At 32.7% G+C, this 20,978-nt stretch overlaps 1 protein-coding gene across 2 annotated transcripts; it reads left to right on the top strand.

The window, feature by feature from the left end:
- Window positions 1–13,120: 13,120 nt before the first annotated feature.
- On the top strand, window positions 13,121–20,315 carry LOC105061025 (receptor protein-tyrosine kinase CEPR1). 2 transcript variants are annotated; one of them, XM_010944947.4, is made up of 3 exons: window positions 13,121–13,273; window positions 17,005–19,242; window positions 19,640–20,315. In XM_010944947.4, the coding sequence occupies exons 1-3, from the start codon at window positions 13,201–13,203 to the stop codon at window positions 20,011–20,013; spliced, it is 2,685 nt and encodes an 894-aa protein (XP_010943249.1). In that variant the 5' UTR covers window positions 13,121–13,200; the 3' UTR covers window positions 20,014–20,315. The 2 variants fall into 2 exon arrangements, with proteins under 2 accessions (XP_010943249.1, XP_010943241.3); XM_010944939.4 differs by lacking the exon at window positions 13,121–13,273 and having other exon boundaries at window positions 15,895–19,242.
- Window positions 20,316–20,978: the final 663 nt, after the last annotated feature.

Genomic DNA, 20,978 nt, shown 5'->3' on the forward strand with positions numbered 1-20,978 from the left:
ATGTTGGATCCTCGTAATGCTGGCATATGACAGTCCAATCATCTATAGTGATGCTGTCATAGGACCGCTGCCGCGCTACCTCCTCCCCATGATCCTGCATCATATGGTACCAATACTGATGGATATGGTAGCGATAATCCTTAAAATGCAAAGATAAATAAGTGTCCATGGCTCGCCGCATATGATCCTCCTCAAAATCAATAATATCGAATACACCCTGCCAATAACAAATATTAGAAGAATACCATGCAAATTAAATATTCACAGTATAATTTATTTTACCCGTAAGTGGGTGTAAAAAATCTCTTTCTGAGCCAGTACAACATGACGCCAATCGAAAAGCGTTACGGGGGCATAGCTGTGGCATGCACCATCTCCTAATGGACCTGATATAGCTGGGTGATATCTTGATACGAAGATGCTGTCCCAAGTGCTCGCGTCTCCAACGCTCTAGAGCGAGGTTCTTCGATGGACCTTGTCCTCACCTCACTACTGATGAAAACTGGCCTGAAATAATAATAAATAAATTATTAGTATGATAGCTATCCAAATAAAAAAATTAAATTTTATTATGTAAAATATATAATAATACCATTCAGATCTGCCTCACCCAGATCTGCCTCACTGGGATCTGCCAGTGCAGGACCCTCTGGCGATGGAGCTGGTGCGGCAGTGGAAATCGATGAAGGCACCTCAGCCTCCGGGGTAGACTGTGAATACAAATATCGTTGTCTGTCTTCTAGTGCCATATCTGTAATTTTTTATATATAAATAAATATAATATTGAATAATAATAATAATAAATAAATTATATTCTAATGAATAGAATTATATTGCATACCATTATTGTAAGAGAAGATTGAACAAAGAATATAGATCTACTCATCAATATTCGTATCAAGATTGAACAAAAAATTATCTATAAATTTCAACAGTAACACTAAAAAATTTATGCAAGAAATATAAAATAAACTATAAGTAGTTGAGTGTGCAAAATAATATTAACGTAAAATAATAACAATAAAACCTAATCCCGAGGAGTTGATGATGAATTTATTTTTTTCACAATTATTTTTACCTAAAAATAATAAATAATTTTTTATTTTTTTAATATCTATTATCTAAAAATATTTTTTAAAATATTTTTTCTCCTAAACGAGCTCCGAACTTGGCTTCCCATGGCCCTCGCTCCCATGGTGCTGGCACCGTCACACACCCCGCACCACCCAAATTCGGCCCCTGCTCTCACGGTGCCGGCGCAGTCACACACCCTACACCGCCCAGACTCAACCCCGCGATCCCCACTCCCTCGGTGCCAGCACCGTACACATCCAGCGCCACCCGAACTTGGCCCCCGCGACCCCCGCTCCCGCGATGTTGGTGCCGTCACGCACCCCTCACGAGCCACCCCCACGGCGCCGCCACCATCTCCGATCCCCCGCGACTCGGATCCCAACTCAGATCCCGATCTTGATCCCAATCCGAATCGAGATCTCGATCCAGATCCCGACCTCGATCCAATTTGAATCATGATCCAGATTTTATTTTTATTAATCGAATGATTAAATAATATTTATTTTATTTTATTTTTTTATTATTTTATTTTTTTATTTCTTTTTATTCTTTTTTTTCCATCCTTTTTCTCTTCCCTTCCTCCATCCCCACCATGCAAACCCCTCCCTGCCGCCGCCCCCCCGACCCCGTCTCCCCTAGCCGCCGCCCGCCCCCTCCCCGGCCCCATCTCCACCAGTGACAGCCTCCCTAGCCCCTCTCCATCACCACCGACCGCCCCCTCCCCGGCTCCATCCCCCCATCCCCATCCTGCCCCCCACCCCATCCCACGTACCTACACCCCAGACCCCCTCCACGCCGGCCGATTCCCCAGCCTCATCTCTGTCGCCGCCTGCCGCCCCCTCTCCAGCCCCATTCGCCCCTCCGGCCCCATCCCGCCTCGCCCCCGTTTGGATCCCACCCCCTCCCTGCCGGCCGCCCATGCCTCCCCATCGGCCGACCCCTCCCTAGCCCTATGGCACCACCCGCGGCCCACGACACCCCCCCCGGTGGACGTACGGCTATGCCCCCTGGTGGCCGATCAACACAAACAAAAGAAAAAAAAAGGATTGAAAACCTTACCTCTCGCGGACGGCGGACGGCGAGCGATGCGGTTGGTGGACGGTGGTCGGCAGACGGTGGACGACGGCGGTAGAGAGGGGCTCACCGACGGGAAGAGACGAAGGGGAGAGCACGGAGAGAGGAGAGCTCAAGGAGAGGGAGAGAGATCAGGGAAAGAAGAGAGGGGGGGCAAGAAGGGTTTCGTGTGATTTTGCGTTAAGAGACGTCGATCAATTTGATGTTGATTGAAAGCAGAAGTATTAGCGATGTAATTTTTTGTTGCTAATAACATTATTAATGATAAAAACTGATTTTCATCGCTAATAATTCAAAAAAAAATTCTGTTAAAAAAATTTTTCGACAAAAAAAAATTATTTGTGATGAAAAAAAATTTCATCGTTAATAACGTTATTAACAATGGAAAAATAATTTTTGTTGCTAATAATTCTTGCCAAAAATTTTTTTTAAAAAATACTCTACACCAAAAAAAATTATTTGCGATGAAAACAAATTTTCATCGTTAATTAATTTATTAGCGACGAAAAATAAATGTTCGTCGCTAATAATTCTCGCCAAAAAAAAAAATATGCCCCCATTTTTTAAAAAATTATTTATGATAAAAATAAAATATTTTATTGTTAATTATCTTATTAGCAATGAAAAATAATTTTCATCGTTAATAATTTATGATGAAAAAGATTTATCGTCAATAATGCTATTAGTAACGAAAACTAAAATTTCATCATCAATAATTCTACCAAAAAAATAAAAAAATTCTCCACTAAAAAATTTTTTTCTCTTAAAAAATTTCATAAAAAAAATTATTTATGATGAAAACTAAATTTTATTTTAGATTTTTCTCACTAAGAAAATTTTCTATCCAAAAAATTTAACAACAAAAAATGATATTAAAAAAATATTTATGATGGAGAATAAAATATTAATAAAAAAATTATATAAATAGTTAATTTATAATTTTTTTTAAAAAAAATTATGTATGTAAAAAAATTACGTAATTATGTACCGTCAGATAAGAATCATTTTTCTACTGATACATTGCATATGTTAAATAACAATCAAATATAATTTATAATTAAAAAAAATTAACTAATTAGATTTATTTTTTTTATGACAACACTACCATGAGTTAATCGAAAGATTTGAATGGACATCCAAACTCAAATTTAATCTGCGAGTAGCTAAGATCCTTGAGATCCGATGCAAAAGGAGCATAGTAGAAAGAATAATACCTGCTCAAGAGTATGTCAATCTCAGAATAAATCTTGAACTAGATAGCAAAAATAAGGGTTCAGCTAGCAATAATAAGAGTTTAAAATAAATCTATAATTTTTATATTTTTTAAATTTTATATTTTTTTTCATTTTTTTTGAAAGATATATTGATACTGTAAATTAAAACCTGTAGATTATTATTCTCTCGAGCTTTTATTTTATTGATCTATAGAAAGAAAGCAATAATTCTCTCCAAAATAAGAGGAAAGGGGGAAGCATTTAAACTCAAATTTAAATATAGGGTCTAAGCCTTAAGAGTAAACTTACCTTATCATGCCACCATGTGAATAACCCTTTTTGTGGATCATGTTTTAATGTATAAAGATCTAGTATCATCTCCTTTCTATGTTCTTGAGCAGATACAAGACTTTTATACTTTGTGATCTCTGATCAGTCCATAGAACCAACAACCTATACAAAATTGAGCAATGAGATAGATTCTAAGAAACTTAGAGATGAAAAGTATTATTGTAAATAATGATCAACTTTTGATTTTTTTCATTGTAAAAAATAGACTATTTATGATAGAAAATATATTTTTATCATAAATACTAAGTTATTTACGATGCAATATTTTAGTTACAAATAATCCATAATTTTTAATTTTTTTATTTTTTTTCAAATATTAGTGATGAAAATATTACATCGTAAATAATCGATACTTATGATGGAAAGTAGATTTTTATTGTAAATACTTAATTATTTATGATATAAAATTTTTATCGCTAATAATCTATAATTTTTTAATTTTTAAAATTTTTTATTTTTTTTCATATATTAGCGATAAAAATTTTTCATCATAAATAATTAAGTATTTACGATGAAACTATAGTTTTCATCATAAATACTTAATTATTTATGATATAATATTTTTATCATAAATAATCTATAATTTTTGACTTTTAAATTTTTTATTTTTTTCAAATATTAGCGATGAATACCTTACTTCATAAAAAATATTGTATTTATGATGAAAAGTAGATTTTCATCGTAAATACTTAATTATTTATAATGCAAAATTTTCATCATTAATAATATATTATTTTTGAATTTTTAAAATTTTTTATTTTTTTCATATATTAGTGATAAAAATTTTTCATCATAAATAATTAAGTATTTGTGATGAAAATCTACTTTTCATTACAAATACTGCATTATTTATGATGTAATATTTTTGTTATAAATAATCTATAATTTTTAAATTTTTTATTTTTTTTAAATATTAACGATGAAAATCTTACATCATAAATAATTGAGTATTTATGATAGAAAATAGATTTTCATCGTAAATACTTAATTATTTATAATGTAAAATTTTTATCGCTAATAATCTATAATTTTTAAATTTTTAAAATTTTTTATTTTTTTATATATTAGCGATAAAATTTTTTCATCATAAATAATTAATTATTTATGATAAAAATTTACTTTTTATCATAAATATTACATTATTTATGATGTATTATTTTCATCATAAATAATCTATAATTTTTAAATTTTTTAAATTTTTTATTTTTTTCAAATATTAGCGATGAAAATCTTACGTCATAAATAATTGAGTATTTATGATGAAAAATAGATTTTCATCGTAAATACTATATTATTTATGATGAAATATTTTTATCATAAATAATCTATAATTTTTAACTTTTTAAAATTTTTGATTTCTTTTTGAAATATTAGCAACGATACATTTTCATCGTAAATAATTAAGTATTAGCGTCAGAAATAGTTTTACGTCGTGAATACTAAATTATTTATGACATAAAATTTTTATCATAAATAATCTATAATTTTTAAATTTTTAAATTTTTTTTTCAAATATTAGTGATGAAATTTTTTTTGTTGGAAATAATGCTATTTTTGATAAAAAAATATTTTTTGTTATAAATAATTAAATAATTTTATCGTTAATAATCTTATTGGCAACGTAAATTTAAATTTTATCGTAAATAATTTTTATAATAAAATATTTTCCCACTGAAAGTATCTTCTCAGGTATATTCACGAATTCTAGCAGCCTTGGGATATGTTTATGCCAATCAGGACTTATGAAGATTGCAGATCTGTACAGATGAATGAGATGAATATGAGACAACCATGATATGGATCAATTTGATTCTCCTTGATCACAAAAATAAGATAAATTCTCTGATATTCTACTCCAATTAAATATAATTTATAATTAAAAAAATTAATTAATTAGATTTATTTTTTTGATGGTAACACTGCAATAAGTTGATCAAAAGATTTGAATAGATATCCGAACTCAAATTTAATCTACGAGCAGCTAAGACCCTTGAGATTCGATGCAAAAGGAGGATCTTTAAGTGATCTGTTGGCCTTAGTTTCTATATAGAGTCTGATCTTTTTAATAGAGGATCGACATCAATTGGTGGTTCCAGAGATCGGACTATTGTGGTGCATCATCTGTCTCAGATTAAGGACAGCATTCAAGAAGTTATGTTTTTCTCTTAAAGATGTTATAGGATTTTGTTGTCACAAGAGATTATTGGTCAAACTTTTTTGGATAGTTTAGAAGTAAATGATACAATTTAGTCCATCTAACAGTTGATAAAGTTTTATTTTTCATACAGTTGGAAGTTGATAATTTTTTTGAATCAAATTTCTTGTGTTTAATTTTTTAAGATGGTTTGCTCTTGGATCTTAAAGATGGTTGATTCAGTTATGGATGAAGAATTTTGTTACATCATCCAATAAAATTTGGATACTGAAAGAATGATTTTTTTTAATATCGAAAGTTATTTTTTTAAATTTTTAATTTTTTTAATTATTAGCGATGAAATTATTTTGCATAAATAATGAAGTATTTATGATAAAAATCATTTTTCATCATAAATAATCAATTATTTATGATGAAAAATAAATTTTTATCATAAATATTAGGTTATTTATGATGTAATATTTTCATCATAAATAATCTATAATTTTTATATTTTTTAAATTTATTTTTTTAAAAATATTCAAGATGAAAATATTTTTGTTGCAACTAGTTGAATATTTGTGATAGAAAAATAATTTTTTATTATAAAAATCTATAATTTTTGAATTTTTAAAATTTTTTATTTTTTTTAAATATTAATGATGAACACTTTTCATCGTAAATAATTGGGTATTTACGATGAATTTTTTTTTGTTGTAAATACTCAATTATTTTTTATGTAATATTTTCATCATAAATAATTTATAATTTTTAAATTTTTTAAATTTTTTATTTTTCTTAAATATTAGTGATGAAAATTTTTTACCATAAATAACTAGTATTTATGATGAAAAATATTTTTAGTCATAAATACTAAATTATTTATGACATAATATTTTCATCGTAAATAATCTGTAACTTTTAAATTTTTAAAATTTTTTATTTTTTTTCAAATTTTAGTGATGAAATTTTTTCATCATAAATAATTGAGTATTTATGATGAAACTATATTTTCATCATAAATACTCAATTATTTACGATGTAATATTTTCATCATAAATAAACTATATTTTTTTAAATTTTTAATTTTTTTTATTTTTTTAAAATATTAATGATAAAATTTTTTTATCATAAATAATTGAGTATTTACGATGAAAAGTATTTTTCTTCATAAATACTCGATTATTTATGATGAAAAATTTTTATCACAAATAATCTGTAATTTTTTAATTTTTAAAATTTCTTATTTTTTTTAAATATTAGCGATGAAATATTTTTGTTAGGAATAATATTATTTTTGAGAAAAAAATATTTTTTATCATAAATACTTAAATTATTTATAATAAAAATATTTTCATCATGAATATTTAAAAATTTAAAATTAAAATAAATATTTTATTATTTATGATATAAATAATCATCGTAAATAATAGCTATTTACGATGAAATTCTTTTTCCATCCCTAATATAAAAGTATTTACAATGAAAAATTATTTTCATCATAAATAGTTTATTATTTGTGATAAATTTTATTTTACGTCGTAAACACTGATTATTAACGATGAAAATATTTTCATCACAAATAATTTCATCTAAAAAATTATCTTTCCTGTAGTGTTTGGATAACTGTTCACACGTTCGGAAGATATCAATGGATGATTCTATTGGGTGCAAATTCCTACATATCCCATAGTTATAGAAATCATTTGCCATTGTAAGTCAGTTATATCCAGAAGGGAGATTTGGATATCTCCCCACCCATAGACTGGTTACATAGCGAGAGCTGATTAGTCGAAGTGAAGGCTTCGTGGCAAGCTCGTGGCAGGCTCTGATTGGTGATCGGATTCAAGATATATCAATTTGCAAATGGATAATTATATTAATCATGCTACGTAAGTTGCATATAACCTATTCTCACAATGGATTTGTAGAATTGTTCATAAGACTTACCTCAGTAATTGGTGCCCATCATCTTATGGGATATGTCCGAAATCCAAATTTCAGCTGTGGCTTTATAATCTATTGACCAATCAAGTGAGCTATTTTGGGCAATACGACAAATATAGAGGTTGATGCTTTCCTTCACACAAACCCTATCGCATATCTCCAACCAAAAAAGCCTTATTATATTATATTACATTCTATTATATTATGTTATCTTATATATTATGGTAAATTAAACTATACTTTACTCATAATGATAAAATATTTTTGCTACATAAGAGTCAACTCTAAAGTCTCAATAGGTAATATGTTAATACTCACAATTCCTTAAACCCGAGTGAATGTAGGATTTGATTTCAAGTCATTTAGTGCAATTTCTAAAGAATTTATCAACTTGATAAATCAGCACTTCCAACCATGCTTGATTTAAACAATACTCAAACCATGCTAACAAGCTACAGTAAGTAATGAGTGGACCAATCTAATATGTTTTGCAATCATACTATATTATTTGGAACGAAGCATGCTCCAATAATAAATCTTGTGAAAAGAAAAGAACAAAATAGAATTTTCATTGTGGATCCAAGATATTCAAATGCCATCTTTGTCTTTTCTTGGACGCTTAGACCATTAGAGTCCATTCTTTATTGGGTAAATATCATAGAAAAGTTGATCAATTTTTTTATTGACCAACTTACCTATATTCTTATATTTCTATAGATGGATAAGTTATTTTTTCATGGATAGCATTTACCTACTAATTTGAAGAAAGTCTTATCCACCTAAGAGGTGGATAAGTCATTTTTCTATCAGCTAGAAAGTTAAGTTTTTCATTTCATTTCTAAAATATTCTTAACTATATAATAATAATATAATTATATAATAATGATATAATAATGATATATAATATAATATATAGTATCATAGTAATATATTATTACACTAATATAATATATTTTTATAATAATATTATGTTATTATAATATTATATCATATTATTATATAATATAATATACTATACTATTATTCTAATATAATATATCTATATAATAATAGTAAAGCGATACATGGGTATTATGGATCGCATTCCATATTGACACGTAAGATTATAAGATAATCTTCCCTAACACCATATGTCAAGTTTTATTTTTTTGAAAAATAGGTAGTTTTGGATCAAAATCTCTTGAAACCTAGGTCGAAAAATTTATATAATAATAGTAAAGCAATATATAGGTATTAAGGGTCGCATTCTTTGTTGACACGTAAGATTATAAGATAATCTCCTGCAATGTCACATGTTAAGTTTTATTTTTTTTGAAAAAATAGTAATTTCGGATCAAAATCTCTTAAAACTTAGGTTAAAAAATTTATCACCATTGATGAAAAGCAACAATCTCTTTCATAATTTTTTATTTTTTTAATATCGAGATCTGAAAGGTTCCAACACTTTACAAGGGATGAGGCCGTTGACAACATCCTACTCCTTCTAGGGGTCGGAGATGGCAATCCTAGCATACTCGGAGGTGGCGGTAAGGTCGGATCTAGGAATCTATCTATATGATATAGTAAAATGATACATGGATATTAGGAGTTGTATTTCATGTTGTCACATAAGATTCTAGGATAATCTCCTACCATGCCATATGTCAAATTTTATTTTTTTGAAAAATAAGCAGTTGCTAATCAAAATCTCTTGAAACCTACGTCAGAAAAATTATATAATAATATATGGATATTAGGGGTTGTATTTCATGTTAATACATAAGATTATAGTATAATCTCCCACAATACCATGTGTCAATTCTTTTTTTTTGAAAACAGACAGTTTTGGATCAAAATCTCTTGAAACATAGGTCAAAAAATTCATCACCATTGATGAAAAGCAACAATATCTTTCATAATCTCCTATTTTTTTAATATTGAGATCTGAAAGATTCCAACACTCTACGAGGGATGAGGGCATTGACGGCATCCTACTCCTTCTAGGGGTTGGTCCTAGCATACTCGAAGGTGGTGGCAAGGTCAGATCTAGAAAACAAGAAGTTGCGGTAAAGGGAGGGGCGGTCAAGGGTGGCGCCGTTCTAGCCGTCAAGGGAGCTAAAAACGACGTCGGTGTAAGAGGGGGGATCGAGAAAGGAGGAGGAGGCCGTGGAGAGGGGGACAGGGGGAGAGGAGGAGATCATCGACGATGGTAGAGAGAGAGGAGGACATGGCACTACGATAGTCGGAGGGGGCATCGAAGAGGGCAAGGTTCTCCATCTCCTCATGGGGCGGTGATCCGAACTTGGGATGGATCTCGAGACCCATCATCTTATTCTAAACAACATTAAATAATAATTTATTTAGAAAAAATTAGGATTTTAGAGAGGGAGGGAGGAGAAGGGCACTGAAGATCTAACCCTCTATTTGATGTGAAGGATAGATGGAGAAGGAAAGATGGATGAAAAAAAAAATGGATGGATTTTTCATGGATCAAAGCCAGTTTAATTCTTTTCTTAGTCTCATTTTTTTTAATAGACTTACTAACTTGTTATTTCTCAATTTTTTCTCTCTTTTTTTTTAATAAAAGAGTTCCAATTTCTTTCTTCTATTACTTCTAAGCTTTATGTTGCGAATTCATACGTTAGAATTGTCAAGATAAAATTTAGAAAAGTAGAGCTTTCCTCTTTATGTCAAAAAATTTATATTTTATTTCTAATGCTTAGAGAATATATTCTACAAATCAATCTTATAGCATTTTTTATTTTTGGATTTACTAACATTCATAGCATAAAAAAATATCATTATTATTTGTATCAATTAGGCATTGGAGGTCTAACCCTCTGCTTAGTATGAAAGATGGATTAAAGGAAGGATAAATGGAGGAAAGGATGGATGGATTTTTCATCCATCATTTTTGTTTGAAACATATAAAGTTTATTACTTCAAAAGCTATCATGGATCAAAGCCAGTTTAATTTTTTTTAATCACATTTTTTTAATAGACTTACCAACTTGCCATTTCTCAATTTTTTTCTCTTTTTTTCTAAAGAGTTTCAATTTCTTTCTTCTGTTACTTCTAAGTTTTATGCTACAAATTTATGCATTAGAATTGTCAGGATAAAATTTAAAAAAGTAGAGCTTTCCTCTTTATGTCAAATAATTTATATTTTATTTTTGACACTTAAAGAATGTATTCTATATATAAATCTATCCTACAGCATTCTTGATTTTTGAATTTACTAATATTCATAGCATAAAAAAATATCATTATTAGTATCAATTAGTTATTGGAGATCTAATTCTTTGTTTAGTTCAAAGGATAGATTGAAGGAAGGATGGATAGAGGCAAGGATGGATGGATTTTTCATCCATCCTTTTTATTTGAAACATATAAAGTTTACTATTTCAAAAGCTATCTTAGATCAAAGCCAGTTTAATTCTTTTCTTCATCTCATTTTTTAATAGACTTACTAACTTGCTATTTCTTAACTTTTTTTTTTCTTTTTCTTTTTTTAAAGAGTTTCAATTTCTTTCTACTGTTACTTCTAAGCTTTATGCTGTGAATTTATGTATTAAAATTATCTAAGATAAAATTCAAAAAAATAGAGCTTTCCTCTTTATATTAAATAATTTATATTTTATTTCTAATGCTTAGAGAATGTATTTTACAAATCTATCTTATAGCTTTCTTAATTTTTGGATTTACTAACACTCATAGCATAAAAAAATATTATTATTATTATTAGTATCAATTAAACCCCAGTAGCATGGGGGTTGAGTGCTAGTTATCTTTTTATTATAATCAATCTATTTTTATTAGATAACCTAATATTATAATATAATATATGATAATATTATAGAATATATTATAGTATATGCTATATGATATAATATAATATAGTATATTACAATACATAATATTATGGTAAATAAAATATATTATTTATATTGTATATTATGACATATTAAACTACTAATATGGTATATTTTTATAACAATATGTTATGTTATTATAATATTATAATATATTATATTATTATGATAATATAATACTATATTATTATGTAATATTATAATATAATATATTATATTATTTATAATATAATATATTATTGTTTTACTATAATTAATCTATTATTATAAGATAATCTATCATAATGTAATATATTATATAATAATATAATATATAATATTATAATAAAATAAAAAAATATTATTTATATATTATATTATATTAATATAAATTATAATATATTATAAATATGTTTATATAATAAAGGATATTATGAAAAGTATAGATAGAATTTAGCAATTTATCTAGAAAAATAATAATGCAAAAGAATATGAATAGTAAATTCTAAAGTTATTTTTTGATGTATAAAAGAATATAGATAAATTATTTTTTATCTAAAAAATATTTATCTTGGAAAATAGAGATTCTTAGGCAAGTCATTTACCCTCTAAAGATCTACCTGTTGTTGTGCAATCATTACTTAAATTTTTTTTTTATACATATAAAAGCAATCTCATGGTTTCCTTGGGCCTCAAATTTATCCTTCAAGGCTCAATTACCAGGCAAGAGGAAAAAATAAAAAAGTGATAGCAAGAACAAGCTAGCTTCCCCTTTCCCCACTAGGTTTTGCATACGCCTGCACGGCTACTGTTGAAATAACTAATGGGCCGGCCTAGGCAACCCATATAGAAATTGGGCCCAACAGTACCATGCATGTCCGCTTACAATCCAAATATAACTTGGGAAGAGAAATTCTCTGTACACCATAAGCGGTGTAGAAAAGATATACCGGTCCATTTGATTGGGCTACGTAATTATCTCTTTTCAATACATATTTAATATTTATAATTTTATTTTTTTATTTAAAATTTTGAATGATGAATTTTTTTTTAAAAAAAAATATTAAAACATCCCCGGTGATATTATGACATCATGAAATTATGATTTCCTGCACAGGATGTGCAAGAAGTCATAATTTTTTTACGGGATGTCATAATATTGGTAGGAATATTTTTATCATTTAAAAATTTTATAAATTTTTCAATAATAAATTTTTTTTTATAATATTTTATAAAAAAATTATAGTACCTTACGTAGAAAATTATGATTTGATCATATAATATTATAATATGCTGTCATAATTTTTTAAAAAAAAAAATATTTTTACCATTTAAAATTTTAAATAAAAAATAAAATTATGAATATTAAATATTAATTAAAAAATATTGATTATGTGATTCAATCAGACATGATGGTGTATTTTTTCATGAGGTGCGTAAAAAATTTTCCAACTTGGGAAAGCGGCGGGATCATTCAAATCCAGTAAAAACATCAACTAATGCCTTGTGACCTGTCAGCTCCCTCTAGCAGTCAGTCAAAAAGTTTGTCTAAGAGCAGCCACAAAACACCCGTTTTATGGGGGAGATTGCTTTTGGCCTGCCTCAATGGATAGCTCTAATCCTTTTATCTCTTATCCGGCAGAGCTCAGGTACACTTTTTTCTTTTTTTTTTCTTTTTTTGACTCTCATAGCTACCATGCACGCTTTTTATCCATCGAAAGGTAGGCACTCCGGCGTACTAGCCCGCGTGGTGTTTGTTGTTTTGGCTCGCTGGGTTCTTGATCTAGTGACGTGCTTCCTAAAAGTAGTATTTTACCCCACAATGGATAGGTTGCATGACTTTGTGATGGTCATGGTTGGCATGGCAGTTCTCTCTTTCAACCATTCACTTACGTAACTATCGTACTGATGTAAAACTATAATGATGCTATGAACTGTCAATAGAAATGAATTTATAAAGCGAAAGTTAGCTGGTTTTTGTTTAGTGAGCCTCTTTGGTATTTCATATCTATGAAAACATTTTAGTATATGTATGGAGTCCCTGTTAATTAGTTTGAACAGCGTGCTGTATTCTTAGCTATAAAGGACTTAGAACTGGCCTATTATTTTTCGTGTAGTAGTTTTGATCAACAGTCAATGCTGCTGGTCATGAAAGGCCTTGTTTTTTGGCATGTGTTTCAGAACAAGCAGTTTGCAGCATTCTTTGTAATGTTTACCTGCATTATTATCTCTTGACAGGAGATAGCTTTGTCATATATGAGATTAATGAAGTTATTTATAGTTGAATTGGAGCAGAACTGTATTTATTCTTTTCTACACTACTAGTCTACAATGATCTACTCTATTGCAATTGAGTCATAATATCCAAAATTTGTACAAACTTATGGTGAAATAGTAGAAGTTTCGATGCTCTTTGACCGCCTTTCAACTCTCGTATTTCATGATCATATAGTTTATATCTTGTAATCTGCATCTGTTTTAGCTTTAAATTAGTTTATTTTGACTACTTTGACTAAGCATGTTCTGTTCAATCTCAAAAGAGGTCAACAAACCTAATTGTGATCCTTATTTGTTTTTGGTGCTGGTTCCTCTTGTGGTGAGTGGTGCCTGCTTATCCAATGGTCAAAATTTCTGGAACGTTAAATAGAACATGGGTAAGAAAAATAAAGGCAAGGAATTATGGCATGTCTACATCTCTTTTTCCACCTTCCCACCCAAAAAATAATCTAGTCATTTGCTTTTGGGTGGGCATCTTTCTTTGGCACCATGAGTACACCCTTATCCATTACAGATTCCCTCTTACTAGGCTCATTGTCAAAGTGGGTGTACAAGGCTCTCCATTTCTTGGGCTTTCACTAACCAAATGCTCCTCTGTATGAAAGAATGCACCCACTCTCTTGTGATCATCATGAGGGTACCACTATAGTCTTATTGCACAACCAAACTTCCATGGCTCTACTTTTTCCTTGTTTTGTGGTCAGTGCCAAATTTGAATGAAAAATTTTTGATATAGAAGTGGAAGTGACAAATTTTAACCATATCTTTCGAAAATGCTATTTCAAAGAAGTGCATTTGGAGTTCTTTGAAATCCAGGAGGAAACTATTAATTGAGATGATTGAATATATGAATGATGACAAGGAAAACTAAATTATGATGATAACCTTAGCCTTCATGCCTGTAAACCTGCCTATACTATTTATTTGGGTTTGTGTATTGTGAATCCTAATCATCCAATTATTACATCATGAAGAAACCACTAGTATCAACTCAATATGGTTTCGCATCAGCACATCCATGCCAAATTTCTTGTGGTAACCTGTCACTTCTTATTTGTTGGAGACATCATTACTACTCATTTCCTGTTAGTGTCATGTGTCACTTCTGCACCCATTTCCCCAAAATGTTAGCCATGGTTCTCACCGTGCATGGAACATGAATAGGATCTTGGGACCCACTGAATAATTTGTTCCCCATATACAATGCATGTTGTCCTTTAAGCATATATCCCTACAGTTTATGGGCTGATGTGCAAATTGAAATTATTTATCGAAGTTTGAGCAGAGTCTTCTAATTGTTATTTGAGTCTTGATTGCTATCCTATATTCCCTGAAGAAATCAATGTACAACAAAAAATCTAACCTTTCTCTTTTAATTAGGATGATCTTGATCATTAGATCTGAGTATTCTCTGCAATATAAAATGTGCAGAGAAACCTGCCAAGCTCTTTCCTTCTCCAAGAAGAGATTTCTTTCTGAAAGCCATGGGCCCCAAGATAGTCCTTCCTGGCATGAGTAGATGCTTAATCTACTTTGGTTGCCAGTGTTTTTGGGTATGAAACTGCCACTTTGTGGCCTGTTATTGAATAGTTACGTTATTTGTCCTGATGTTCATAGATGCAAGGTAAGATTTATCTTTTTTGAGGGAAAAATCGCAGATCCCAATCAAATGCAAGGCACAGTTCGGTGAGACTTCTTTGTTCTGGGTCCACCTCAAGTCTCTGATGGCTGTAAAATTCTTAGACTTCAGCTGTCTTTATTAGTAATACAACAGATTTCTCATAAACTGGTCTGATGAAGAGGCTTTTCTTTTATTTAATTTCAAATTTTGTGATAATTTGTGTTTATACTGAATGTGTTTTTATAAAAGAGCTATACTGCTGCGTCAACTCAAATACAAAATTTTGATGACAAATTGAGACATAGGCTAGTATTTTTGTTTGGTAGAGAGACATGGGCTGGTATGCAAGTGCCCACAATCTGACAACTACAAGTTGTCTTCGAAAAATCGCAGAAACTTATCTACAAAAATTTCAGTTTGTTTTTGAATATTGCAAGTTTTATTTGTATTGTTGATACCACGGAAGAGATTACGTTACTAAGTCATAGATGAAGGTTATGCCATATACTTTTTCAACACTGTCTTAACAAAATCAAAATCATGAATCAAGATGTTCTAACACATCTACTGCCAAACTAATTATCATGCTAGGATTGATATGATGTTGGAGATCCCAATGGTTGCAACACATCTTTTAGGGAGATGAGCTTGTCTATTACCTTATCTAAACAATGTCATGGTGATCATTCGAAATCTATACTTTTCAAGACTTGTATCTTTACTGAATTAGCTTAGCATAAAGAGATTGACTGCCACTTCATTTGAACTACTAGAAATACCAAGCTTGCATTTTACTTTTTTGTTTTATGCTGAGCTGCACTTCAAATTATCAAGGACATATAGATTCATGGAAATCCCACTCTTCTTAACACACTCTCTTGATGCCTTTAATGCTTTATGTCAACAAGTGCGAGTCGACCAAACATGCCAAGGCCGGCCCACCCAGGCCCAGCCCTTGTACATTGCTAGATCCCAATAACACGTGCGAAGCGTGTGTCACTTGGATGTTGACACAAACTAAAGGGACACCAACCATCAGCAAGCATAAACCTAAAAGCTGCTTTTTGTTAAAGCCATGCACATCTTCTTCTCATGCAAGCACTTTTATATCATTCTGTGCTTACTGCCACTCCAAGGCCATGATTCTCCCCACATATTTATATACCTGTGCCTGCTCACCCCCTCCCATGAGACCACCAACCACAAACACCAATAACAGCAATAACAGTTCCACCATGAGTCTGCCCTCACTTCTCCTCATCATCTCCTTCCTCCCTCTTACACTCTCCCTCCAAGCCACCACCCTTCAGACCCAATTTAACTTTCTTTCTCTCATGAAAGACTCCCTCTTGGGCCCCTCCATGGCTCACTGGGACTTCACAGACGCTGTCGGTGACAGGCCCTACTGCAACTTCTCGGGAATCTCTTGTGATGATCATGGATATGTTGTGGAGATTGACCTGTCCTCATGGAAACTTGCAGGTGACTTCCCTTCTGGAGTCTGTTCTTCCCTCCCAATGCTTCGTGCTCTCCGGTTGGCTGATAACGACATCAGCAACGGCTTCCCGGAGGACCTCTTCAACTGCTCCTTCTTAGGAGAGCTTAACTTCAGCCACTCTGGCCTCACTGGTGCTGTCCCAGACTTATCCCAGCTCCAATCTCTCCACATGATTGATCTCTCCAACAACTTCTTCACTGGTGAATTCCCAATATCCATCATCAACCTTACCAATCTTGAGGTGGTCAACTTCAATGAGAACCCGGGCTTCGATCTGTGGCGGCTGCCAGATACGATCACCCAGCTGAAAAAGCTCGAGGTTCTGATCCTTTCAACAACCTCCATGCGAGGAGAAATCCCACCTTGGATCGGGAACATGACATCGCTTATAGACCTTGAATTGAGTGGCAATAGTCTTGTTGGTCAAATTCCGGCGACAATTGGGAAGCTTGAGAACTTGCAATTTTTGGAGCTTTATTATAACCATCTGAGTGGAGAAATCCCTGATGAACTGGGGAACCTCACACGATTAGTCGACCTGGATATGTCGGAGAATTATTTGACTGGCAGGATACCGGAAAAGCTCTGTGCTCTATCAGGCCTTGGGGTGTTACAGCTCTACTCCAACAGGCTCACCGGAGGAGTTCCTCGTGAGCTCGGGAATTCCACGGTGCTGAGCATCTTATCTCTCTATGGTAATTTCCTCACTGGGGAACTGCCACCAGACCTTGGTCGGCACTCTAAATTGATTGTCTTGGATGTGTCTGATAACCAGCTTTCCAGTCAGCTGCCGCGAGATGCTTGTGCTGGTGGTGAGTTGCTCTATCTTCTAGTATTGGACAATCACTTCACTGGTGAATTGCCAGAGACCTATGCACAATGCAACTCTCTTCTCCGGTTTCGAGTTAGTAACAACAAGCTGAATGGTTCCATCCCTGAAGGGATTTTTGGCCTTCCTCATGCATGGATCATTGATCTGGGCTTCAACCGTTTTGGAGGTACAATCGCAAAAACTATAGGGAATGCGAAGAATTTATCAGCATTGTTTTTGACACACAATCTGCTTTCTGGTGCTCTGCCACCTGAAATCTCATGGGCTACAAATCTAGTGAAAATAGATCTCAGCCATAATCTCTTATCTGGTCCAATTCCCTCTGAGATAGCCAGTTTGTATAAGCTAAACCAATTGTCATTACAGGAGAACAAGCTAGACTCATCCATTCCAGCATCTCTCTCCTTACTCAAGTCTCTCAATGTTCTCAACCTCTCCAATAATTATTTGACTGGGGAGATCCCTGATAGCCTCTGTAACCTGCTGCCCAATTCACTAGACTTCTCAAACAATCGGCTTTCAGGTCCGGTCCCTCTCCCTCTGATAAAAGAAGGCCTAATAGAAAGTGTATATGGCAATTCAGAGCTCTGCGTTCCTTTCCACCTTAACATGGTGAAACCAAGCCTTCCTCTCTGTCCAAAGCCTGGCATTAGAAAGGGGCTCAACAATGTCTGGGTCATTGGAGTTTGTCTCATGTTCTCAATCCTTGCAGTTCTCTTGGCTTTGAAGCGTTGGTTTGGTGAGAAGAATGTGGTGATTGAACAAGATGGTCTTCCATCTTCTCCGTCCTTCGTGTATGATGTCACGAGCTTCCACAAGCTAAGCTTTGATCAACATGAGATCGTGGAGGCCTTGATGGAGAACAATATAGTGGGTCATGGGGGTTCAGGGACTGTGTATAGGATTGCTCTGAGCAGCGGTGAACAGGTTGCAGTGAAAAAACTTTGGAGCAGGGCAACGAAGAACCCATCACCTAATCAATTGTACCTTGATAAAGAGCTCAAGACTGAGGTTGAGACATTAGGGAGCATCCGGCACAAGAACATCGTAAAGCTCTATTGCTGCTTCTCGAGCATGGACTACAAGCTCCTGGTCTATGAGTACATGCCAAATGGAAATCTTATGGATGCTCTTCACAATGAAGGGAGCTTCTTGGATTGGCCTACCAGGCATAGGATTGCTTCTGGCATAGCTCAGGGATTGGCTTATCTACACCATGATCTTTTGTTTCCAATTGTTCACCGAGATATCAAGACTTCCAACATACTCCTCGATGAAGACTTTGAGCCAAAGGTGGCTGACTTTGGCATTGCAAAGGTCTTGCAAGCAAGAGGAGATCGTGAGTCATCAGCTTCAGTCATTATAGGCACATATGGTTATCTAGCCCCAGGTAATTTTACTTTCATTGAATTCATTTCAGATTCAACTACATATTTCTGGTTTATGGTTCGATCATTCATTTATTTCAACAGCCATCTCTTCAATAATATTGTCATTTCAGGGGTTCTCTTTTCAAAATTTAATATGCTACTATGATGCTTTATATATGTACTTCTTTCATTGCTATAACTGTTTGACACATTCAATTTAAATTTTTAAACTGTTGTGCAAGAATAAGCTCACATAATTGATACTTTCTAGTCCAGGTAATCCCCTTTCTCGTTTGATATATTCGTTAAGCATTTAACAAATTGCTATCCAGTTTCCATCAGAAGCAAATATTTGGAATCCTGACTAGTTTTCCTCAACAATTTGCTCATTGCAAAATGACTCAAATGCAATGACAGAGTATGCTTATTCCACCAAAGCCACCACCAAATGTGATGTCTATAGCTTCGGTGTGGTGCTGATGGAGCTAGTGACCGGAAAGAAGCCGAATGAGCCCGAGTTTGGGGAGAACCAGGATATCATCCATTGGGTTTCGAGCAAGATGGGAACCAAAGAAGGGGCAATGGATGCCATAGACAAGAAGTTATCATGGAGCCCCTTTAAAGAGGACATGATCCAGATATTGCGGATTGCTCTTCGATGCACCTGCCGCAGCCCAGCTCTCCGGCCATCCATGAATGAAGTTGTTCAGCTGTTGAACGAGGTTGATCCTAGCAAGTTCGACGTTACAGGATCATTCAAGTTCAAGCATTTGGCGGGCATCAAAGGCTAGACAACCAACAAAGATATGACTGGAAGACAGGTTTTGATGGGGGTTAAGTGTCTAGTAGTAGAGTGCCAACTCTTGTTTTAACTATAAGCTCATAGACTATGAATAATTTTCTCCTTTTTTGAAGAAAAAAGAATAGAGGGAATTTAGAGCAGTAGAGGTGCTTGCTCTCCATCATATCATTTTCTTTATTTTCTCTTTTGGATTTTGTTGTGTCTAGCATACACTGCTTTGTACTTACGCAGCATCTGGTGCCCTTAATGGACCTATATATATATATATATACACACACACATATGTATCAATGATCGCCTTCTTTTGGTTATTCTCTCCTCTTTATTTTTTTTGTTTCGGCTTTTGTCACCCACTTGATGAGAGCAATCTAAAAGAAGAGGCCAAAAAGAAGGAGAGCGGTTATAGGCTTGATATTTGATGTAGTTTTCTTTCTCTCAAAGTGGGTTCTCTGATCATTCTAATTTAAAGCGAGTTGCTGGGACCCCGCTAATTTATTCTATCCAACAAGGGAGAGGATTGCTATCATTTTGTGTCTTAATTGATAGCTAGGAACTTGGAGAAGTACACCACATTTCTTTTAAATCTTCAATGTTTTTTCTCTTCTTTTTTGTGCAAAATGATCAATTCTTTTCCTCAAAAATTCAACTTTGCTCCATCTTTGTGACTGTGATTCCTCTATGAGACGAGGGGTAATTGCAAGTAGATGAAGCACTAACTGGGTAGGTTCATTAACCATACATAATGCAATGAGTCCACTTGTGAGTGGGAGTAGCTTTTTATGACAAATGAAGGGGGCCCTTGAGGATCTTTTCTATTGTGGTTCTCTCTGAGCGTTCACGTATCATCATGGGTGGGGCCCCACTTGAGCCTCATGTACCATGAGTGGATGAACCATAGGCCATCAAGTTCTCCAATTGAATAATGTCCCTAGGGTTGGCAATGGACTTGGCTGG

This window comes from Elaeis guineensis, chromosome 2, assembly GCF_000442705.2.
Source record: "Elaeis guineensis isolate ETL-2024a chromosome 2, EG11, whole genome shotgun sequence".
Classification (NCBI taxonomy): Eukaryota; Viridiplantae; Streptophyta; class Magnoliopsida; order Arecales; family Arecaceae; genus Elaeis; species Elaeis guineensis.

What these genes read in the sequence shown, in the direction of transcription:
- LOC105061025 (XM_010944939.4), top strand. Translation starts at nt 16,404, where the DNA reads ATGCCTTTAATGCTTTATGTCAACAAGTGCGAGTCGACCAAACATGCC. An exon ending in ATATGGTTATCTAGCCCCAG is followed by an intron (nt 19,243 to 19,639) that starts GTAATTTTACTT and finishes ATGCAATGACAG; the next exon opens with AGTATGCTTATTCCACCAAA.